The sequence below is a fragment of the Mesoplodon bidens genome (genome assembly GCF_964165515.1).
Source record: "Mesoplodon bidens genome assembly, chromosome: 2".
NCBI lineage: Eukaryota > Metazoa > Chordata > Mammalia > Artiodactyla > Ziphiidae > Mesoplodon > Mesoplodon bidens.
The window spans coordinates 164,014,241-164,036,116 of record NC_138177.1 but is presented as its reverse complement, the minus strand read 5'-3'; the positions used below and the strand labels follow the sequence as shown (position 1 = coordinate 164,036,116).

The 21,876-nt window shown below is 54.6% G+C and overlaps 1 protein-coding gene across 5 annotated transcripts in view; it reads left to right on the top strand.

Annotated features, from left to right (window-relative positions):
• Nucleotides 1-398: 398 nt before the first annotated feature.
• PTPRU (protein tyrosine phosphatase receptor type U) overlaps nt 399-21,876 on the top strand; it is an 84,458-nt gene continuing 62,980 nt past the window's right edge. For 3 of the 5 annotated variants that reach the window (XM_081214329.1, XM_081214328.1, XM_081214325.1), the window contains exons 1-2: nt 399-563; nt 18,828-18,959. In XM_081214329.1, the coding sequence (XP_081070455.1) occupies nt 491-563; nt 18,828-18,959 (205 nt within the window). In that variant the 5' untranslated portion in view covers nt 399-490. Of the gene's footprint in view, nt 564-1,246; nt 1,295-1,383; nt 1,413-12,687; nt 12,758-18,827; nt 18,960-21,876 lie in introns of those variants that run through there. The other 2 variants (XM_081214326.1, XM_081214327.1) reach the window with 2 other exon arrangements.

Here is a 21,876-nt window from a genome sequence, read left to right as displayed (position 1 = left end):
TATGTACGGATGTGCATTTGACGGGATCTAGGTAGAGGGGATTCAAGCGTTGGATGGAACTGAGAGGCCGGGTGTCCCTGGTCTCTGTCCTGGAGAGCTGTGTGGGAGCTAGGCGCGGGCAGTGAGCAGAGGCGTGGATCTGCTCACCTAAGAATGTCGGTGCCCGGTGGGTGCAGAGGCTGGTGGGCGTCCGGGCCCAGCCCGGGATCTCCAGGGGGTCCGGGAGTGGGGGAGGGGCGCGTCAGGGCCGCGGGCGACCGAACCGGGCAGCGGCGCGCGCGGCTGCCAGCAGGGGGCGCCTCGAGACCGAGGAACGCGCGTCCGAGCCTGACGTCAGCGCCCCGCTTGCTTGGGCTCCCGCTCTGGACTCGGCGCCAGTCCCGCTCCGCGCCGCGCCGCTTCGCTCCGGCTTTGGCTCGCCTCGGGCCCGGCTCGGGCTCCGGCGGCTGCGCCCCCCGCGCCGGGCCCCCGGGGCAGCCTGCAGCGCACCATGGCCCGCGCCCAGGCTCTCGTCCTGGCGCTCACCTTCCAGCTCTGCGCACCAGAGACCGAGACTCCGGCAGGTAAGCGCGAGTCGGTCGGACCCATCTTGCCCCGCGGAGCCCCCGGCGCCCGTGGCGTAGCTCGAAAGAAAGTGGGAGTGTTGGGTGACCGGACGTTGCGAGCCTGCTCCCTGTGTGTCTGAGTGTTGGATGTGCGATCGTGTGCTCAGGGTGTTGTGTGCCTGCGAATGGTGTGTGTCCTGAGTTATGTGTAAGAAGAGGTGCTGTGTGTGTTGTGTGTCCACGAGTATGTTGGGGTGAATGTTGTGTGCATCGAGGAGGCATGGAGTGTGCGCTGAGTGTCTTGTGTCTCTGCCACTGTGTAGTGTGTGTGGGGCCAAGTAGGATTGTGTGCCTGTTGTTTGTACATTTGAGTTTGGTTGTGTGGCAGGAGTTGTGTCTGCTAATGTGTTGCATTTGTGGGCATTTTATGTGCCCTAGCCCGGAGTGTTTGCTGTGTGTCCGAGAATGGCTCGTGTGTTTGTGTTCTGCGTGTGGCGAAGAGTGCTCTGTGGATTCTGCCCGCATGTGGAACAGGGAACGCGTGTGCGGTGTGTGTGCTTGTGAGATCCGTGTACGTGTGTGAAGGCGTGGGAACGGGTCCGGAACGTGTGTGTCCGTGCGCCGTGTGCGCAATGTGTACGTGTGGGAGTGTCTGGGGTTGGTGGTGTGCGCCGCCGGGGGGCTGCGCGGGTCCGAGTGAATGCCAAGTGTGCCGGGAATGCGTGTGTAGGAGCGTTTCTGGAACGGATGTGAGTGTGTTCGTGCGTGCTGGCTGCGTGTCCGGGAATGTTGCGAGTGTGGTGTGCGCCTGGGCCGTGGCTGAGTGTGTGCACGGGGCCCGGGGCCGCCCGAGGGGGCGGTGGCAGGGTGTGTGTGTGTGTGTGTGTGTCCCTCGGGTGTGCGTGTGGGGCGCGCGGGCCCGGAACAAGTTGTCGTGGCGGCGCCCCCTCCCTTCTCCTCCCCTCTCCTCCCGGGTCGGGCCGGGCCTGAGGCTCGCCAGGGAGGGGTGGGGGCCCGGCGGCCGCCGACTCCGACATTTCGGGCTGTTTGTTGTTTCGCAAGTTCGGCGCGGCGCTGGCTGGCGGCAGATCCGAGGCGGCGCCGGGGCTGCGGGGCGCCCGGACCGGGGCTGGGGAGGGCCCGGCGCGGGGGGGTGGCGGACGCGGGGGGCCGCGGGACGAGCCGAGGCCGGCGGGAGGGGAAGGCCGGGCGGCCGGGCGCTCCTGCGGGGGCCGGGCCGTGGCTGCTCCAGGGCAGCTGGGCGGGGGTGAGTCCGGGCGGGCCGGGCCTGGCTCTGGGCGGCCGGACGGCGCCCCCTCCCGTTGCGCGCTGGGGGCGCCGCGAACGCAAGGGTCTCCCGGGACATCCCCTCAGTCGACTCCGCAACTTTGTGCGGCCTCCCCGCCGGCCGGGACGGCCGTGAGTGAGTGTACGTGTGTGAGCGTGTGTCTCCGTGCTTCTGTGTGCTGTATGACCGCGCTGTCTCCGGGTGTGTTTTGGAGTCTGAAGTCTTTTGGGCTGTGTTGTGTGTGTGTGTGTAGTTGTACGTGTGATAGCGTTTCTGAATGTGTGTATCTAAAGCTGTGTCTGTGTACCCGTGTGTGCTGTGGGCCGTGTGTGGTCTGTGTGTGTGTTGGTGTGTCTGTCCACCCCCCTCCCAACCCCCCATCCTACCCTGAGGCCTGGGATCCCAGACTGCGGCCCTCTCCTGCGGAGTAGCGCCCGATGCCTCCCCTGGGGCGGGGGTGGCCGGTCCCTTACCGGTGGCGGCCTCAGCACCCCTACCCCCTCCAGTTGGGCGGCTTCAGCCTGGTACCCGGGACGCTGAGTAATGGGGAGACGCCCCAGACGGGTACCCGAGCCAAGACACAGGCAGAAGCACGTCGGACCCAGAGACTCCTTCAGGCCGCCGGTCTCCGAGGAACTGGTCTCTCCCGATCGCGTTCGCTGCCCCGCTGCTCCCTCCGGCCCCTCGGGCGGAGCTCCCTGGGCACCTGCAGCCGCTCCGGCCACCGGCTCTGAGCTCGGCCGGGCCCAGCGGCCCCAGACCATCGCGCACAGCTTTAGCTTTGACCGCTCGGTGCCTGAGAGGACGCCTAAGGCGACCTCCCTCCTTATCCTGCCCCAATCCCTCCACCTGTCCTGCAGCAACTTTGTCCCCCTCCCCCACCCTGAGATCAAACCAAGGGTACATGCTCCCCCATCCCTGCCACCATCATCTTGATTCCAAGAACCCTCAGGTGCCCCAACTCCTGCCAGTAGGGGAGACTGTCAAAGACTGAGGTTTGGGAGTGAGATCTTGAGTGGGTTACTTCCATTCTTGGGGCCGCCGTTTCCTCACCTGCCCCATGGGCTTCATAATGAAGGTGTATGGTACTTGGTAGATTGTAAACTAAAGCTCTGTTTGTGAGTACCAGGGAACAAAAGATGATTTTGAGGACTGCTACAGAGCCAGAGACTGTGATTTGAAGCCAGGGGGACCTGGGTGCAAATCTGTCTCTGCCACATGCTGTCCCTGTGACCTTGGGCAAGTCACTTCACTTCTACAGTTCCTGGCACCTGTAGCTATTACTGTTGAGCTTAATTCAGAAGCCCTTAGTAGAAGGGGTGTGATCTCCCCTTGTCCCCAAGTTGGTTAGAGTCAGCCCAGCTCCCTGAAGGCCTCCTGAGTCTCCCTCCCCACAAAGGGTGGGTGGTGATGTCTCTGAGCCATGCAAATCTGGCAGTAATTTATTCTGCTGCGTTCTAGCTCTCATTTTGTCCTTTTGGTTGCTGGAGTTGTGGACAGCAGGAATGAGGGAGAGGCTGCCCAGTGGTTTCAGGTTGGGCAATAAAGGCTTGTCTGGGCAGCTGGCCCTTCTCCCTGGGGGTGGGGGAGGGACTCAGCAGGAAGATGTGCGAGTGGCCAGAGTGGGGGTGGTGCTGAGCTCCTGCACGGCCTCCCTCCTAGCTCTGGTGTCAGGGAAGATCCAGGGTGGACACCCTGCTTGCTCCAGGCATGCTGCCATCCTTCCATGCCTTCATCAGCTAAGCTAGAATGGGGTGGGTGGTGGCTTTTCATGCAGGGCTGGGTTAGCTAGAGTTGCTGGGGTACCTTGTGCCCTCCTTCCTCTTTTAAGCCCCTCGCTCCTCCAAGCTGCTCTCCCTGCATCCTGATGCAGCCTACCTTTATGCCATCTCAGGATCTCTCTCATCTGTCCCCTTCTCTCCATCCTCATCCATCTTTCACAGGCAGGAAGGCTCCAGCCTCTTCCTCCACCCCTCCCTCCATAGTGTCAGGGATCTTCCTAAAACATATGTTTGAAACCTTGGTTTGAAACCTTTTGAAGGCTCCCCGTTACCTCCTGGGTTAAGTCCCTCCCCCATGTCCTCTTGCCTGCTCTAACCCCTGCCTGCCTGTCCAGTCCCATCAGCTTTGCATTACTTGCCTTGCATCCTATGCTGTGACCAGTCTAACCCACTTACTAATACCCACTAAATGTCCACTCCTGCCATCTCTCTGGGCCTTTGCACAAGCTATATTTTCTCCCCAGAGCTCTCTAACTCCACCTCTTCATTGGGTGAGCTCCTGCTCCTCCTTCGGATTTTAGCTTAGACATCACCTCCTCTCTGAAGTCTTCCTTGGTTACTCCCCCTTCTAGCCTAAAAAGGGAGGGTGGGGGTTGATTAGATTTTTCCATAACACTGTAATTATTGTAATTACAGTTTATTTGTCCTTTCTCCCTTACAGACCATGAGCTCTGTGGGGACAGGGACTGGGTATTTAGTTCCCTTCTGAATCTTTAGTGCCAGGTACGAGGCCTGGCCCACTCCTGCTGAGTAAATACACCCAGCATGAAAGAATGAGTGATGGGCTTCCCTGGTGGCGCAGTGGTTGAGAGTCCGCCTGCCGATGCAGGGGACACGGGTTTGTGCCCCGGTCCGGGAGGATCCCACATGCCGCGGAGCGGCTGGGCCCGTGAGCCATGGCCGCTGAGCCTGCGCGTCCGGAACCTGTGCTCCACAACGGGAGAGGCCACAACAATGAGAGGCCCGCGTACCGCAAAAAAAAAAAAAAAAAAAAGAATGAGTGATGTCCAGTTGGTCAGGTTCTGAGCTGGAGATGCCAGATGGGGGCGCACTGACTCCACTGAAAGTAGAGATTACAGATAATAGGTTTCCCTCCAGGAATCTGGAAAATTCTGCTGGGGGATGGTGTGTGTGAAAAGGCCATGCAGAGAGTGTTGTCTGGGAGCTGTGAGTTGGAGAGATCAACTCTCTGCCTGCCAGCCCCTCCCCCCAGCCACCGTCCTCCGTGCCCCCCTCCCCCAGCCCCACCCCCACTGCCCTTGCCCCCCAGCAGCTGGCAGGGCCTGTCCGGCCCCTGGTCTCAGCTCTTTGTGCTGGAGGTTCGGCAGTTGGTGAGAGGCATCTGAGTCCCAACTGTCAGTCTGAGCGTCTGGGGAGGAGGGGGAGGGCCCTGCAGTGGGAGCACAGACTCTGTCCTCTGTCTCAGCCCCAGTCCTGGCTGCTTGTGAGCCCAGGAAGGGAGGAGAGCTGCCCCCTGTGTTGACCCCTGCAGGTGGGGTTTGGGGAGGAGGCTGAGGTGTGATTCTGACATCTGGGCAGTCAGAGAGAGAGAGAGAGAGAGAGAGAGAGAGAGAGAGAGAGAGTGTGTGTGTGTGTGTGTGTGTGTGTGTGTGTGTTTGTGATTGCAGCCTGGGGCACAGGACACATGTGTGGCTTCTCAGGGAGTCCAGCCATCTGGTTACCCTGTGTGGCAGGATCTGAATTTGGAGTAAGGAGGCGACAAGCTGGTCTGAACCTGGGGAGCCTGATGCTGGGGTGTCTGGGTATCCAAGTGTCAGATTCCAGGAGTTTGGGGGTGGAGCTATGTGGGTGGGTGGTGTCTCAGGTTCTGGGTGTGGGTGTCCCAGTACCAGGATGTGGGAGGAACCGGGTGTGTCAACATAAGGATATCCCAGTGTCTCTGGATCTGGAGGTGGGTGTATCCAGGTGTCTGGGAGTCCTCAGGTTAATGGGTGTGTGGGAGTGTAGCCGTGTTGTGTCCAGCTGTGGGGCTGCCCAGGCTGCCCAGGTGCCTGGGTGTCTGGGTGTGGGTACCCAAGTGTCCGGGTGTGGGGTATCTATGTATCCAGCAGTGGGATGCGCATGCATTGGAGTACCCGGGTGTTTGTGAGTTTGGCTGTGGGGTGCCCGGTGGTCTGTGTGTCTATTTGTGTATTTAGGTGTCTGCGTCTCCTGGAAAGGGATAAGCATGTTTGGGTGGGGAGTGTCCCGGTGACCGTGCGCAGCTATGGATCAGGGACTGGGGCTGTGCCCGCTCAGCCTGTGACACCGCCTGCCCTGGGGCTTGCCTTCTCACCTCCCTACAGCAGCCAGAGGGTGCTGCCACTGGAGGAGACCCCAGCGGTTCTGCTTCTCTATGGTTTGTCGTTCTAGAGCTGTGTTATCCAATAGAACCTTCTAAAATGATGGAAATGTTCTCTACCTGCTCTCTTCAGTATGGTGGCCACTTACATGTGGCCACTTAGCTACAGTTCATTAAAATAAACATTCGGTCCCTCAGTTCACCAGCCAGATTGCAAGTCCTCAAGAGTCGCCTGTTGCTAGTAGCTATGGAATTGGTCAGTCCGTGAAGGTAGAGAGCATTTCCATCACAACAAAAAATTCTATAGACAGTGCTGGTCTAGAGGTGCAAGGCCTACAGCATCTTTAGTGAGGCCTGGGCACCTCAAGGAGTGGATGGCCTGTCACTCAGTGGCCACTGAAGAAGGTTTTGCTGAATCCATGTCCCCTTCTCTCCAGCCCCATCATTTCTTGCCTGGACCATTGCAGCAGCCCCCTCCTTGGTCTCCATTCTGCCATCAGTTTGCCAGTGCTTCTACCACCCCAGGATCTGAATGACCTCTCAGGCAGGCATAGGATCCTGCCACTCCCTTCTTCTAAGCTGAAGGCTCTCCAGCACCCAGGGACCAAAGCCTAACATGACAGATAAGGCCCTGTATGACCCAGCCTCTGCTTTCCATGACAGCTTCATGCTTATGCCTCTCCTCCCCTGACCCCACTCCCCACGTCCGCCTTATGATCCAGGCTCACCAGGCCAATGTTGGTCCCAGAACCTGCCAGGCCCTTTCATGCCTCTCTGTCTTTGCACGTGCTGTGCCTTCTGCCGAGAACACCACTCCCACCCGTCTTGCTTCCTGGAGGCCTGGCTACTCGCTCAGCCTTCAAAAGTTCAGCTCTGGGCTTCCCTGGTGGCGCAGTGGTTGAGAGTCCGCCTGCCGATGCAGGGGACACGGTTTCGTGCCCTGGTCCGGGAGGATCCCACATGCCGCAGAGCGGCTGGGCCCGTGAGCCATGGCTGCTGAGCCTGCGCGTCCGGAGCCTGTGCTCCGCAACGGGAGAGGCCACAGCAGTGAGAGGCCCGCGTACTGCAAAAAAAAAAAAAAAGTCCAGCTCTGATGTCACTTCCCCAGGAAAGCCTTCCCAGACGCCAACCGATACGGCTGGCCAGGTTTCTTCCACCATGCACATGTGTCAGCGGGCTGCAGTGTTTTCCGTCTCCTTCCCCACTAGGCTGGGAGGAAAGGCTGGGCTGGGTCATTGTCATCTCCCGTCCCCAGGGCCTTGTACATGGCATGTGCCTACTCAGTGTTTGCATTGATGTGGACCCCTGGGTACACAGGGAAGGCTCGGAGTGGGAGTGGAGCTGGGGCTCCAGAGGGCAGTCATGGTTGGGGGCCGGTATCCCCCCTTGGCTGGCCCTGGGTGGGGCTGCCATTGCCTGAAGAATGGCTGGGGAGGACCCCTGGGGTTGACAACTCAGAAGGCAGCTGTTACTGGATGACTCAGGAGGTCTTGAGCAGATTCCCAGGGTGCAGACCCCAGGACCTGGTGGTGAATCTGAAGGGATGAGGAAAAGGGGGGCCTGAGGTTTGGGAGCTGAGTATAGGTGGGGAGGATGAAGGATTGGGATAGGGACGTTGGGAAGGGGTGTTGGAGATATTTGATGAGCAAGATCACAGCTGGGGTGGGGTGACAACTTGGGGGTGGGGGACAACGGGGGGGATGGGAGGTTACTTGCAATAAAGATATATCTGGGGGGTGGGAACAGCTGGGAATGAGGGGACAGGTGGTGTTGGGGGAACAACTGAGGGTTGGGGGACAGGTGAGGGACGGATAGAAGGGGGATATGGGACAGCTGAGGGGGGATAAGAGGTGACAACTGGGAGGTATCAGAAACCTATCTGGACAGGACAGGTGGGTCTCAGCTGGGAGAGTGGGAAATACATTGCTCAGGATGTGTCTATGTGCGTATGTGTGTGTTTGCATGTGTGTATGTGTACACCCTTGTGGTTGTGCGTGTGTGCCTGTGTGTTTGTACCTAGAGTGTGGTGGTGAAAAGCATGGACTTGGGAGCCACACCATCTGGGTTCGAATCCTCACTCTACCACTGCTAGCCATGTAACCCTTGGGCAAGTTACTTGACCTCTCTGGGCCTTTAGTGTTCTCATCTGTGAGATGGGGATAATAATGGAACGAACCCACTGCATGGGGTTGCTGTGAGGATATATTTTATATACATACGTATATCGTTTAGAACAGGTTCTGGCATGTAGTAAGCACTGTATGTACTAAACTATTATTAAGGGTGTGTGTATGTGTGCAGCATCCTGTGTGCTCAGAAAAGTTTGTTCTTGGCTTCTGATGAAATCCAGGCCTGGGAGGGGTAATGGTGGCTGGGAGTGCTGGAGTGACCATCCAGGTCATTGGGTCTGGCTCGCCTCTCACCCCCTCCCCTCCGTTCATTCCACTTCCTGCCCACCCTGTGCCAGGGCCTAATTCAATAGGTCTCCCTCTGCGTCTCTCTCTCTCTTGTCCTGCCCCACACTGCCTGGCCCTGGGCTGGTGGCCAGGGGATGTGCTTTAATTGTCCAAAAGCTTTTCAGCAGAATCTGAATTCATTGTTCCCCTGCCTGCGTGCTGGGCCCTGCTCAGATAGAAATACCTGGACAATGTGCTCAGTTCTGGCTGTCTGCCCCACGGGTGGCAGTGGCTTCATCCTGTGCCCTTGGAGAGTCCCTGGGGTGGAAGATACTGGGAGCGGGAGGTGAGGTGGGGGGAAGCCCCCGGGGCAGATGAGGCCTCACCCCAACCCATGGGGTAGCCAGCCCACCCAGGCAGAGCTGTAGGCACAAGGGTTTCTGGGGGTCCTGGCTTCCCTGCTCTCCAGTGCATCATAGGGAGAAGTGTGCCACGTCTTCACCTCACACTAAGAACTGCTCTGCATCAAAGCCCTGGATAGCTCTGGGTGTGTGCTCTCTGGGGAGTCCTGGACCCATCACCTCAGGACTGGGCCATTGCATTGCATCCTTGCACTGCACTGCATCTCAGCCCTATGCTGCATGGCTGCACTGTGTGAGATTCCGCATTACATTGGCTGTGTGGACTCTCCTGCGTGTCTGTATGCTCCACCCGCATTGTCCCATTGTGCTGTACCTCTGTTCTGCAGTTGTGCTGCACCTCTGTTCTGCAGTTGTGCTGCCATTTGTGTCTTTGCGGCTCTCTTCTGTGCTGTGTGACTCTATTGGATGACGATGTTGTGTTGGGCTGGTGGACCCTCCTGGGATTGTGCACAGCCCCTGGCAACGCACCACTGCACTGTGCCAACAGATGCCGTGCTACCACGACACTGCATCTGCATCACATGGCCTCTCTGTACTGCACTGCATTGTTGTAGTGGGCATCTGCACTGCATCGCGTATGGCTGGGCACAGCCTGTCTGCAGTCCACCGTCGCGCTGTACAAACACAGTGCCCCTTTGCCCGGCACAGCACTTCTGTCCCACTGCTTCACTGCACTGCACTGGAGATGCGCATCTCCTGGCCCAGCCCGTCATACTGTACCACTGCCGCTGTAACGCCGCCCTCTAGGTTACCTCACCCTGTATAGCCACTGAGGTGTCAGCTGGTGTCCCTCCCCAGGTTTCTGTTGGCAGCCCCAGTTGAGCAACATCTTTGCTTCAAGTGGCCTCACTGCAGTGTTCCTCTGGCCCCCACTGCTCACTGCCTGAGGAGTCAGTAGCTACACTGCAGCCTGAGGCCATTTTGTTGGGCTCGGGACTGGCGTGGGTTTTTGCAGGCATTACCTTTGCAAGTAGCTGGTGTTGCGTCTGTGCACTGCACATGGTCACTGTCCTGGGCCTCTACCCTGCACTATACCTGTTCACTGTTGGGTTGTGTGCATTCTACTGGATTTCAAGATGCAGAGCTCTTGCGCTGAATTCCCTGTTTCACATGGTGTCTTTACTACATTCCATTTTGGTGCCACTTTCTACCCCTGCTCTCAAGTCTACACTTACTGTACTCCTTGGGACTGTATTGAGCACCCAGCAATTCCGCACTGCACCACGTCTTTCTCTTCCCTATATCTCTGCATGTTCTGCGTGCCTCCACTAGACGTCCTTTCAGTGAGAATTCATGGAGCTCCAACTATGTGCCAAGCCTAGTGAGGCTTGGACATACCCCCTCGGTGTTCCTGCATACACCTATCCCTTGGTGCTGAGCGCCAGCCCAATGTACCACTAAGTGCTCACTGCTGCACTGTGCCTCTGTGCAGCTCTGGGTCATGGCCACGATGGATGGGACACCTCTCCACTGGCACCGACCAGTCCTGCCGTGCTGTGCCAGGTGTTGTGTGGGGGACTGTGTACACTTCTCTGCTCCCCTGCATCGTATAACTGCGTTCTGAGGAGCTGCTGCATTGCACCTGCAACATGCCACACCACGGCCACGTAGCCCTCTCTTGCCACTGGACCGTTAGAAAGTTCAGATCTTTGCACTGTACATGTTCGTGTACAGCCCTCTGCCTCTCTACGCTGCACTGTGTTTTTGTATGACACACGGTGTCTGCACTACAGGGGTCTGTGTACCCTTTGCCCGCTGTACCTCTGCAAAGAACAACCCTCCATTCAGCCCTTTGCCTCTGTATGGAGTCTGGCCCCGCCCTGTGCCTTCCCCTTACACTACCAACCTGGCAGCCCTGCTGTTAACTTTGGGATTTGCTGGGCATGTTGATCCGGGAGATGGGGAGTGAGCCTGGCCGAAGTTTCCCCTGCTGTAGTTGGCTTCCTTCTATTCTCAGTAGAGATGGAAGGATGTTGGCATCGCTGGGTTCTGTATTGGCTCCTGTAGGGGATATCAGCTCAGCTTTCTCTCCCTGTGGCCTGGCCCTGGGTGTTCTTGGTTGCAGCTCTGCTGAATGCTGGGTGATTAAAAGGTGGGCATATTGCTGCCAGCCCTGCCCTTGTTAATTGCACATCAATTATTCAGGGCTCTGGAGGGCAGCTCCGGGGAGCCCTAGCCAAGGTCTGGTTGTGTTGATCTGGACCAGGAGAGCAGTGAAGTGGGCTGGGCCAGGTCTCTGGGCTGGAGTCATGGTCCTTGAGCCTGGGTCCTTGAGCCTAGATCAGACTAGCTGGAATCATGGGGTCGATAAGTCCAGCCACTGTTGGCATTCTACTATACACAGGGCTTGGGGATGGGGCTCAAAGGCATTAAGAGACAGTCTCTGATCTCAAGAAGGGAGGAGGTAGGGGTTAGACAGGCCTGAGACGGAGCTGTTGTTGTGGTGGAGAACATGGGATGAGGCTGGGTTGGGCAGGAATGTGCAAGGGTGAGCCTGTGTTGGTTCTAGGGTTGGGTTGGGCTACCTAGAAAGGGGGTGTGGCTTCAGGTGGTGAAATAGACCAGTGTTATCCTTGGCGTTGTATTTGGGTTCCCCAGGCAAGGGTTGGGGCTATGCCAGGGGTTGGGTATGGTGCCAGCCCCTAAATTTGTAATCTGTTGGGAGGAGTTTTGTTTCTCCTGGGGCCGTCCCTTGGGAACTGAATGTTCTATTGACAAACCAGAGGGAACAAAAATCTCATTGCAAACAGCCTCTGTTTACCTAGGGTCTTCGGAAAACACTGATGGTGGCTGGCAGCCACACTTGGCACAGAACACCATTCCCTGTCTGGTGGCGAGGAAGTCTGGTGCTTCCATGCTTGTGGTGCCCACGTGCACACGCGCACGCACACGCACACACGCACGCACGCATGACTCCCCTCTACCTGCCGTGTACGCTCACCTCCCCCTTAGGCACATGCTTACTGCTGAATGTGCCCATATATCTCTGCAGATAAACGTACAGCCACACACCCACAACTTCACAGCACAGTGCCTGAGGGACCTACACTTTGAGAGCCACACTCACCCTCACCTCTCCCCTATAGTATCTCTCTGCCTTCAAGTTATTCTTGCCCACATGCATGCTCACACGAATGGAATCAGAATTCTAGAGGTGGAACAGCCTTAGGGGTCACCAAGGTCCCCATTCTCATTTCATAGGTGAGGAAGCAGGGCTTCGGAAAGGACAAGCCACCTGCCCAGGGTCACACAGGAAGTTAGAGGCTCAGCAGGAATTAGATCCAGGCCTTCTGCCTCCCAGTCGAGTACTCACAAGTCAGTACCAGGCTATCAGTCTCACAGCCATGTACACGTGTACTCACGCGCGCGCGCGCACACACACACACAGGTCTGCATATGGAAGTACAAGCATATGGAGGGGTGGAGACCCTCACTCCAGGGAGACGCCCTCCTGCACTCTGGCTCCTCCTGCAGAGGTTGCTTTGCCCCTTACCTCACCCCATCCAGAGCCCAGCGGATGTGGATAAACCATCATCCTGCCTTCCCAAATTGTGGCTGACGGTTGCTCAGGCAACCGCCTGCCAGATTGTGGAGATTAGCTGAGGAATGTAGCTGGGCCAGTTTGCGCTGAGTCTGGGGGAGCTGCTGGGGGTCCTGGGTTGATTCAGCCCACCCTCTCAGGGAGGCCCTGGCAGAGATGGCGTACCCACGGAGGGGTCTGGTTTTCTCCCTGTCCCCAGCCCAGCTGAGACTGTGTCCCCAAGGCTTAGACGAGGCTGGGGGGAGAGAGTGTGTGTATGTGAACACTGAGTGTGTGTGTTGTGCATCTCTGTCGGTGTGATTGGAGCGCGTGCCATTTGCACCCAGGAAAGGGACTTGAGGCCCCTTCCTCACCAGTTCCTGACATCTGACTCCAGACCCCTTGATGGCTTGTCCCACTTCTGATCCTACAGTGCCGTCTGGAGAAGCCACCTGCCCTCCTCATGGCTTATAGGATGTGTCACTTGTCTCATCTGAATCCAGGTGCTTCTCTGCTCAAATACCTAGTGTGGTTTCCCCCCTTAAAATGAGGCTGGACTTCTCACCCTGGCACTTGGCTGTCCGTAATCTGGCCTCAGCCTCCTTCCCTCCCATCTTATCTACCATTGTTTGGCCAGTTTGGGCTCCTCTCTGTGCCCTGGACCACCTGTGTTTACTCACTACCTTCCTTCGCTCCTGCTGGGCCCTTTACCTCAGATGCCCCTCTCTCCATCTCTACTGGCCAGAATGGTACCTATCCTTCCATCCCTCTGCTCAGATGCACCCACCTCCAGGAAGCCTTCCCCCTGTACCCACCCTCCTCCCCGGACTCCCCTTGTGGCCTTGACCCTTCTCTGCTTTGTCTCATTCCCTTACCTCCACTCAGACTAGGGGGTCCTTGAGGGCAGAGCAGAGTCTTAACCATTCTTGTGCCTCTACTAGTGCCAACCTGGGGCCTGCTTTGTACTGTCAGTGAATGAATGTCCAATGAATGGAACCGAATTTGCACATGTGGCCAGCAGAATACCAGGGCCTTGCTTTGTTTGTGCCTAGTCTCCTTGCATAAAGATAGGTGGTGTAATTTCCACTAAGATCAGGAACAAGACAAGGTTGCCCACTCTCACCACTCTTATTCAACATTGTTTTGGAAGTTTTAGCCACAGCAATCAGAGAAGAAAAAGAAATAAAAGGAATTCAAATCGGAAAAGAAGGAGTAAAACTGTCCCTGTTTGCAGATGACACGATACTATACATAGAGAATCCTAAAGACGCTACCAGAAAACTACTAGAGCTAATCAATGAATTTGGTAAAGTAGCAGGATACAAAATTAATGCACAGAAATCTCTGGCATGCCTATACACTAATGATGAAAAATCTGAAAGTGAAATTAAGAAAACACTCCCATTTACCATTGCAACAAAAAGAATAAAGTATCTAGGAATAAACCTACCTAAGGAGACAAAAGACCTGTATGCAGAAAATTATAAGACATGGATGAAAGAAATTAAAGATGATACAAATAGATGGAGAGATATACCATGTTCTTGGATTGGAAGAATCAACATTGTGAAAATGACTCTACTACTCAAAGCAATCTACAGATTCAATGCAATCCCTATCAAACTACCACTGGCATTTTTCACAGAACTAGAACAAAAAAATTTCACAATTTGTATGGAAACACAAAAGACCCCGAATAGCCAAAGCAATCTTGAGAACGAAAAACGGAGCTGGAGGCATCAGGCTCCCTGACTTCAGACTATACTACAAAGCTACAGTAATCAAGACAGTATGGTACTGGCACAAAAACAGAAATATAGATCAGTGGAACAGGATAGAAAGCCCAGAGATAAACCCACGCACATATGGTCACCTTATCTTTGATAAAAGAGGCAGGAAGGTACAGTGGAGAAAAGACAGCCTCTTCAATAAGTGATGCTGGGAAAACTGGACAGGTACATGTAAAAGTATGAGATTAGAACACTCCCTGACACTGTACACAAAAATAAGCTCAAAATGGATTAAAGACCTAAATGTAAGGCCAGAAACTATCAAACTCTTAGAGGAAAACATAGGCAGAACACTCTATGACATAAATCACAGCAAGATCCTTTTGGACCCACCTCCTAGAGAAATGGAAATAAAAACAAAAATAAACAAATGGGACCTAATGAAACTTAAAAACTTTTGCACAGCAAAGGAAACCATAAACAAGACAAAAAGACAACCCTCAGAATGGGAGAAAATATTTGCAAATGAAGCAACTGACAAAGGATTAATCTCCAAAATTTACAAGCAGCTCATGCAGCTCAATAACAAAAAACCAAACAACCCAATCCAAAAATGGGCAGAAGACCTAAATAGACAGTTCTCCAAAGAAGATATACAGATTGCCAACAAACACATGAAAGAATGCTCAACATCATTAATCATTAGAGAAATGCAAATCAAAACTACAATGAGATATCTCACACAGGTCAGAATGGCCATCATCAAGAAATCTAGAAACAATAAATGCTGGAGAGGGTGTGGAGAAAAGGGAACACTCTTGCACTGCTGGTGGGAATGTGAATTGGTACAGCCACTATGGAGAACAGTATGGAGGTTCCTTAAAAAACTACAAATAGAACAACCATATGACCCAGCAATCCCACTACTGGGCATATACCCTGAGAAAACCATAATTCAAAAAGAGTCATGTACCAAAGTGTTCATTGCAGCTCTATTTACAATAGCCAAGAGATGGAAGCAACCTAAGTGTCCATCATTGGACGAATAGATAAAGAAGATGTGGCACATATATACAGTGGAATATTACTCAGCCATGAAAAGAAACAAAATTGAGTTATTTGTAGTGAGGTGGATGGACCTAGAGTCTGTCATACAGAGTGAAGTAAGTCAGAAAGAGAAAGACAAATACCGTATGCTAACACATATATATGGAATCTAAGAAAAAAAAAATGTCATGAAGAACCTAGGGGTAAGATGGGAATAAAGACACAGACCTACTAGAGAATGGACTTGAGGATATGGGGAGGGGGAAGGGTAAACTGTGACAAAGTGAGAGAGTGACACGGACATATATACACTACCAAATGTAAAACAGATAGCTATTGGGAAGCAGCCGCATCACACAGGGAGATCAGCTCGGTGTTTTGTGACCACCTAGAGGGGTGGGATAGGGAGGGTGGGAGGGAGGGAGATGCAAGAGGGCAGAGATATAGGAACATATGTATATGTATAACTGATTCACTTTGTTATAAAGCAGAAACTAACACACCATTGTAAAGCAATTATACTCCAATAAAGATAAAAAAAAAAAACGATAGGTGGTGTAAATCCCAGCTTCTGGTACTTAAGATGTGGCCTTGAGCAAGCCACCTCATCTCTCTGTGCCTCGGTGTCCATCTGTAAAATAGGAATAATAATAGTACTGACCTTGTGAGTTATTATGAGGAATCAGTGGCACAGGGGTCATGGTGGTAAGTGGCAGCCCTCTTGTGATGGTGTTGATGTGTGTGTGCATATCTGTGCCCACGTCTGTGTTGATGGAGTCGAGAGGTATTCCCTGACCATTCTTGCTCTCGACAAAGTCTGGTCTATTTTTTTTCCCCCTGGGCTGGCGGCCCCTAGCAGGAGTTGAGTCTCTAGTAGAAGCGGGGACTTGGCATTGGGACTCCGAGCTCCTGAGCCATCCAGACTGGAGGTGATGGGGCTTTTCCCAGGATCCAGGAGGGCTGATTGTTCCCATCCCAGGGTGAGCTGGGGAGCAGGTGGGGGTGGGGCTCACCTTGGAGAACCTGGCCCCAGAGATGTTACCCACTGAGAGCTGTGGCTGGAATGGGCCTGGCCCAGAAACACAGGGCTGGGGATGGGCATGGATCAGGGAGAGGGAATCATTCTGCCTCCGGAAGGGGGTACTCTGGATGGGAATGGTCAGCTGGGGAGATCACCCTGGCTTAGGACAGGTGCAGGACTTCCGTTTTGACAGAAGTCAGGGATCACTCTGGACATGGTCAGCTGGTCTGGGCTCAGTCAGTCAGTCTGGTGGTCATTCTGGCCGAAGTCAGATGGTCTGGTGGTCATCTGGATGATGATGGGGCCACTCTGGCTCAGGTCTATCTGTCTGGGGGTCACTGACCTGCATCAGGCAATCTCAGGGTTACTCTGGCCAAGGTCAGACAGTCTGGGGGTCCCTCTGACCAGGTCAGTCAGGCTGGGAGTCCTGGAAACTCACGTGGCCTGGCTCAGAATGGATGGGAGGAAGCCAAGGAGCTGGCATTCCCAGGCTCGCCGCAGGGCCATGGGTGAGACATCTGGGGCAGCTGCCTTGTTACTTGAGAAGGAACAGGAAGGATCTGAGCCCCAGCAAGACTCTAGATCCTGGGGTTCCCTCTCTGGTAATTTGGAGGCTCAGGGAGGCCTTGGCTAAGACCCTCAGGCACAGACTCAGCTCAGGCTGAATGAAGTCAGCTGTCCCCTCCTCCAGGAAGCCCTCCCTGATCATCCCTACTAGCTATGTTCTCTCTCCATGCTGTGCTATGGATCATTTTCTAGGGGGAGAGCTGAGGCCTCCCCAGCACAGATGGAGTTAAAACCCACCTCCACAGGCCATAGGGCACATGCTGACCAGGGGTCTTCACACAATGAGGCAAAGAGCTCAGCCAATGTCCTACCCCAGCTCTGGAGAGAGGCTGCTGTTATTTCATCCCATCCACCTGGTGCCAGCCTTTTGCCCACCTTTTACTGTTTTACACTCTGATGGGGTCCATAAAGAGGAAAGGGAGACCCCCCCCCACCACCAATAGTGGCAAGCCCCTTGTGCCTGGCTGTGCATTTCGAGATGCTGCTTCATATGATCCGCAAAAACCTGGAGAAGTCCCTGCTGCAGATGAAACAGCAGAGCCTCCTGAAAGTGAGGTCACCAGCAGTGCGTGCAGATGCCCACCGTTGTGCCTGGCATGTGGCACTCACTCTCCAGTTACTCTCTGTTTCTTGTCCCTCCTCTTCTTGAGGCTGGGAAGCAGCTAAAACTTGCTGCTTCTCACAGTGAAGGCTTTTCTGGTGAGAAATGCGGACTTCGGCCTCTGACCGCCATGGATGCAAATCCTGCTTCTGTTACTCAGGTGGCTCAGGTGGAACAGGTGCAGAGCTGCTATCTCCTGAGTGCTTGCATGTGCTAGACATTGTGCTAAGTGGACCCCGCACTGAAACCTCAACATCTCCACTTGTGGGTAGGGAAACTGAAGATGAGAAAGGATCACCATCACAGGGCTGGCAAATTGCAGAGTCAAGGTTCAATCCCAAGTCTGTCTGATGCCAAAGCCCACTTGCTTATCTACCACCGTATACTGTGGATGAATTCCTTCACCCCTCAGAGCCTCAGTCACCTCATCTGTCAAGTGGGGAGAAGTACCAGTGGCTGATAGGCACCCAGGACAGGGCCTGGCACGATTTGTGCCTGCTTCCTCGCCACTTGTCCATGCATTTTTCCGGGTCTCAGATGCCTCCATTTACCCCTGATGGGGCTCCAGACACTAAGGTTCAGGAGTGAGTGCAGGGACCTGTCTGCAGTTACTTTCTGAACCAGTGGTGTTCTCAAGTGTATTATGTCCAACTCAGGGCTTTGATGAGCCAGCTAAGATACATGGACCTCATTACCAACCAAAGGACTCACATCCATTTCAATCCCCGCCTTATTTAAACTATGTATATTGGTTCCAAATCATGGAAATTTGCTTCCTCTAGTCATATGTGTCCTCAGTCCACACATGACTGTTTTGCCTGCCACATTCCTGCAGGCAGAGACCTCAGTTGGGTGACTTTGGATAATGTGCATCATTTAAGCCTATCTGTCAAGTAGGAATAAATACAGTAGTGGTACCTCCTTAGAAGGCGAGGCCTAAATGGGACTCCATGCTTAAAGCATTTAGCACTGTGCAGGGCTTGTCGTAAGCCTGATGTCATCAGTGGACATTGTTCTTATTTTTAAGGAGATACCATCAGGGCTGACCTAGGGCATTCATTACCCTGCCAGTCCTGGGGCCCACTGTCTGTCCTCTCTGCAAAGATGGAGGGGCGGGTGATGGAACACTGACCAGCAGTTGGCGGATCTTGGTCCAAACCCCATCTCTGTCATTAACCTGCTGTGTGACCTTAAGGAGGTCACAGCCTCTTTGGGCCTCAGTTTCCTCATCTGTAAAGTGGGGATAATTCTAGCTTTGATTTCATGAGTTGTTGAGAGGCTTTAATGGATAGTAATGATAACTGGTTTTTGTTGAGGAGGGTCTTTGATTGGTGGTTGAGCAGTGGGGGGTCCTGGGGAGTACTGGGGGGTGGGCAATGTGGGGAGGTCTTGGCATTGGGAGGAGACAATGAAAAGAAGGAGAGGGTGGGGGAGGGAGTGTTTGGTTAGAGGGAGGGAGCAGTGGGGGGAGGGCTTGAGGAGACGGAGGGGATGAGGGTGGGCCTGGGTAGGAAGGGACAGTGGGGGGCACCTAGAGGGTAGCCCCAGGAGCCCTTCTGGCTAGCAGCCCTGCTCTAGCCTGGGCTAAGCAGGCCCTTCCCTCACAGCCGGCTGCACCTTCGAGGAGGCGAGTGACCCAGCAGTGCCCTGTGAGTACAGCCAGGCCCAGTATGACGACTTCCAGTGGGAGCAAGTGAGGATCCACCCTGGCACCCGGGCTCCTGCGGACCTGCCCCATGGTGAGCCTACTCTCAATCACCATTCCCCCTTCACCTCCTTCCAGGGGCATGCTGCCCACCTGCTGTGTTACCTTGGGTACATTGCCTAATCTTTCTGGGCCTCCATCTGCTCTGGCATCTGTAATGACACAAATGACACTGTGAATATGGAGCTCTCCGGACCCTAACTAATTGTGTACTTCAGGTAGTTTTACCTGTAAAATGGGTGCAGGTTCAAGTAATCAAAGACCCTTGCAAACTGTAAGATAAAGCCCACCTCCCATTACTCCTATGGCAGCTTAGTTCAGGATCCACCTTCCTCCTGCCAGGTCTTCGTAAACCCTCCACCTTCAGGGAGGCTCTCTTCTCCCTGTGAGCCTCTGAATCCTGGTCTCCCAGGACTTGAAGATGCTGACAGAGCAGTAACCTTGGGGGCTGGCTGTGTGTAAAACCTTTCTGCCTCTGCCCCTTTCTTCCTGGATCTTTCCCGACTTTGGCCCTGCCCTGCCCCTCTTTCAGGATGGGGAATATTTGGCGTCGTGAACACTGGACTGAGAGGAGACTAATCATGTAGATTCTATTCCTGGCCTTCTACCCTGATGATGGCCTCTAGTGTACTGGTTCCAGAGTCATGAAGGCTGGGCTTCAGATCTTTGCTTCATCACTTACCATCTTTGTGACTCTGGGCAAGTCACCTAACTTCTCTGAGCTTCCATTTCCTTAACTATAAAATGGAGAGCACAATAATCCATTTCATAGGATTATTAGATAATGCCTATAAAGTACATAACATGGGGGTGGCATGTAAGGGTTCAATTAATGCTTAGATGCTATTGTTGGAGATATTTGAGGGGGTCCAACTACTAGCACTCCTCTTCACTGGGTACAGAAGCAACTGGGGATTAAGAAAAGGATAAGACAGGTGGAGGCCAAATTATCGCCTTTATTACGATGAAGGCTGAGTCGGAGGACACAGCATAGTGCGAGGACCAAAAGGGCTTGCTGTGGGAAGCCAGAATGGGACAGCCTATGGCCCCTGCCCTTTGCCCTGTCATAGTAGTGGGCCAGGGCCTTTGCTGCTCAGCTCACAGCATGGCCGAGATCGCATCTGCTGTCAAGGGTGCGTGGGAGGGGCAGCAAAGGTTCTCAGTGTGGGACCAGGACTTGAAGCCAGCAGGAGAGAGGCCCTCCACGACCTGGCACAGGCAGCCTCCGCAGCCTGGGCTCCTGCCCCTCACCTCGACTCCCGGAGGCCCCCCTGCCTCCCCTCTTCTGTGCATTTGCTCACACTGTGCCCTCCCTGGGGCATTCCTCTCCGCCTTCCCAGGGCTCTCAGCTCCTTGTTTGACCTCTGTCCTGGCAGGTATCAAAGTCTGACCTGTGTGACAGTGATCTGTCAAGGTGCCCACCATGGCAGGGATGCTGAGCGGGCCGATTCCATATCCCCAGGGCCCAGCCTTGGCCTGGTACAGGTTAGCATTCGGGTACAGGTTGCTGATTTGAATTCACCTCTTACAGTCCTGACCACCCTGTGTGGGCTCTGCTTCTCTCTCTCCCCCACACAAGCAGAGACATACCCAGTGATGAAAAAGGGAGAGAAATTTTGTATGTAGTGTGGGCCTTGGGCTGGATCCTGGGGATGCAGTGGTGAGCCAGATGGACAGTCTCTCTGCTGTGTTGGTGCTCACATTCTGGGGAAGAGTTGGAGGTGGAGAGAGGAGGAAGGAGGGAGATTCACACTCAGAGTCAGAGAGCAGGAGAGAGGAGAAGGAGGGGTGACGGATGAAGGGAGTAAATGGAAGAGAGGTGGAGGGATGCAGAGTGAGAAAAGACTAGGGAAGAAGAAGGGAGAGAGGCAGGGCGAGCAGGAGGAAGAGGCAAGACCAAAGTGTCAGGTTGAAAGGGGGAGAGAGACACACCCACAGCTCACAGGGAGAGGAGAGAGGATGGAGGAGTGGGCCAAGGGAGACTGTGCGGGGGCTGGGATGCGCCCCTTCCTGGCGGGGAATGGGGACCTGGAGTTTTGTTTACTACCCCACCAGGACTGATGCAGGAGCTGCCTTCTTCACAGGCTTCTGGCTCCCAGAGATGAATGCGGTTCCCTCCAGCAGAGTCCCTGGAGAGCCCTCCTGGAGCAGGGAGCCTATTGGTTTGGGATCTGAATGGGCTTGTGTGGGCTGGCAGCCAGGCCTGGGAGGGGGCGGCCCTGGGTGGCTGCAGGCACCCCGTTAGCAGCTGCTGGGGCCTTCTCCCCACAGGAGGGAAGCCATAATCCCCCAGCCAGGTCCTGAGGAGTCCAGCCCCCTTTCTCCCTCTCCCCCTCTCCCCCACTCCCAGCATACAGCTTGGATCTCTGGGGAAGGGGCAGGGCTGCCTTTCTCCAGGTTCGAAATCAAAAGAGTTGTATCCTAGGAGTTTAGATTGAGGGGCTGGGGGCTGGAAGGGAAGTTAGAGCCCTTTCATTCCATCTGTGTTCTGTAAGTTCATTCAGCTTGCAGACCTGTGCTGGGGACGCAGCGGAGCCCTGAGGCATCACAGGCTGGTGGGGAGAGCGATACATACTTTATTAATGATCCAAGGGCCAGGAGAGACACCCATAGAGGGTTGGAGTGGGAGGGCTTCAGAAGAGGTGGATGTTGAGGGCCTGTCATGTGCCGGACTCTTGACTCCTGAGATGAATGTCCTAGTCCTTGCCTCCCAGGACAGCTCAGAATGTGGGGAAAGCTGTGGATTAGCACAAGCTTGGACTGGGATCATAAAGGGTGAGGTGAGGAGCCAGAAAGGGGTTTTGGCACAGCCAGATTTGTGTGTTTTTTTGCTGCTCCAAGTCTTTACTTTGGGAAACAGATGCAGGGAAATGAAGGGACTTACCCAGTGAGTCAGAGCTGGGACCAGAACTCAGGCCCCTGACTCCAGATGGGTCCAAATGCCTGGACTC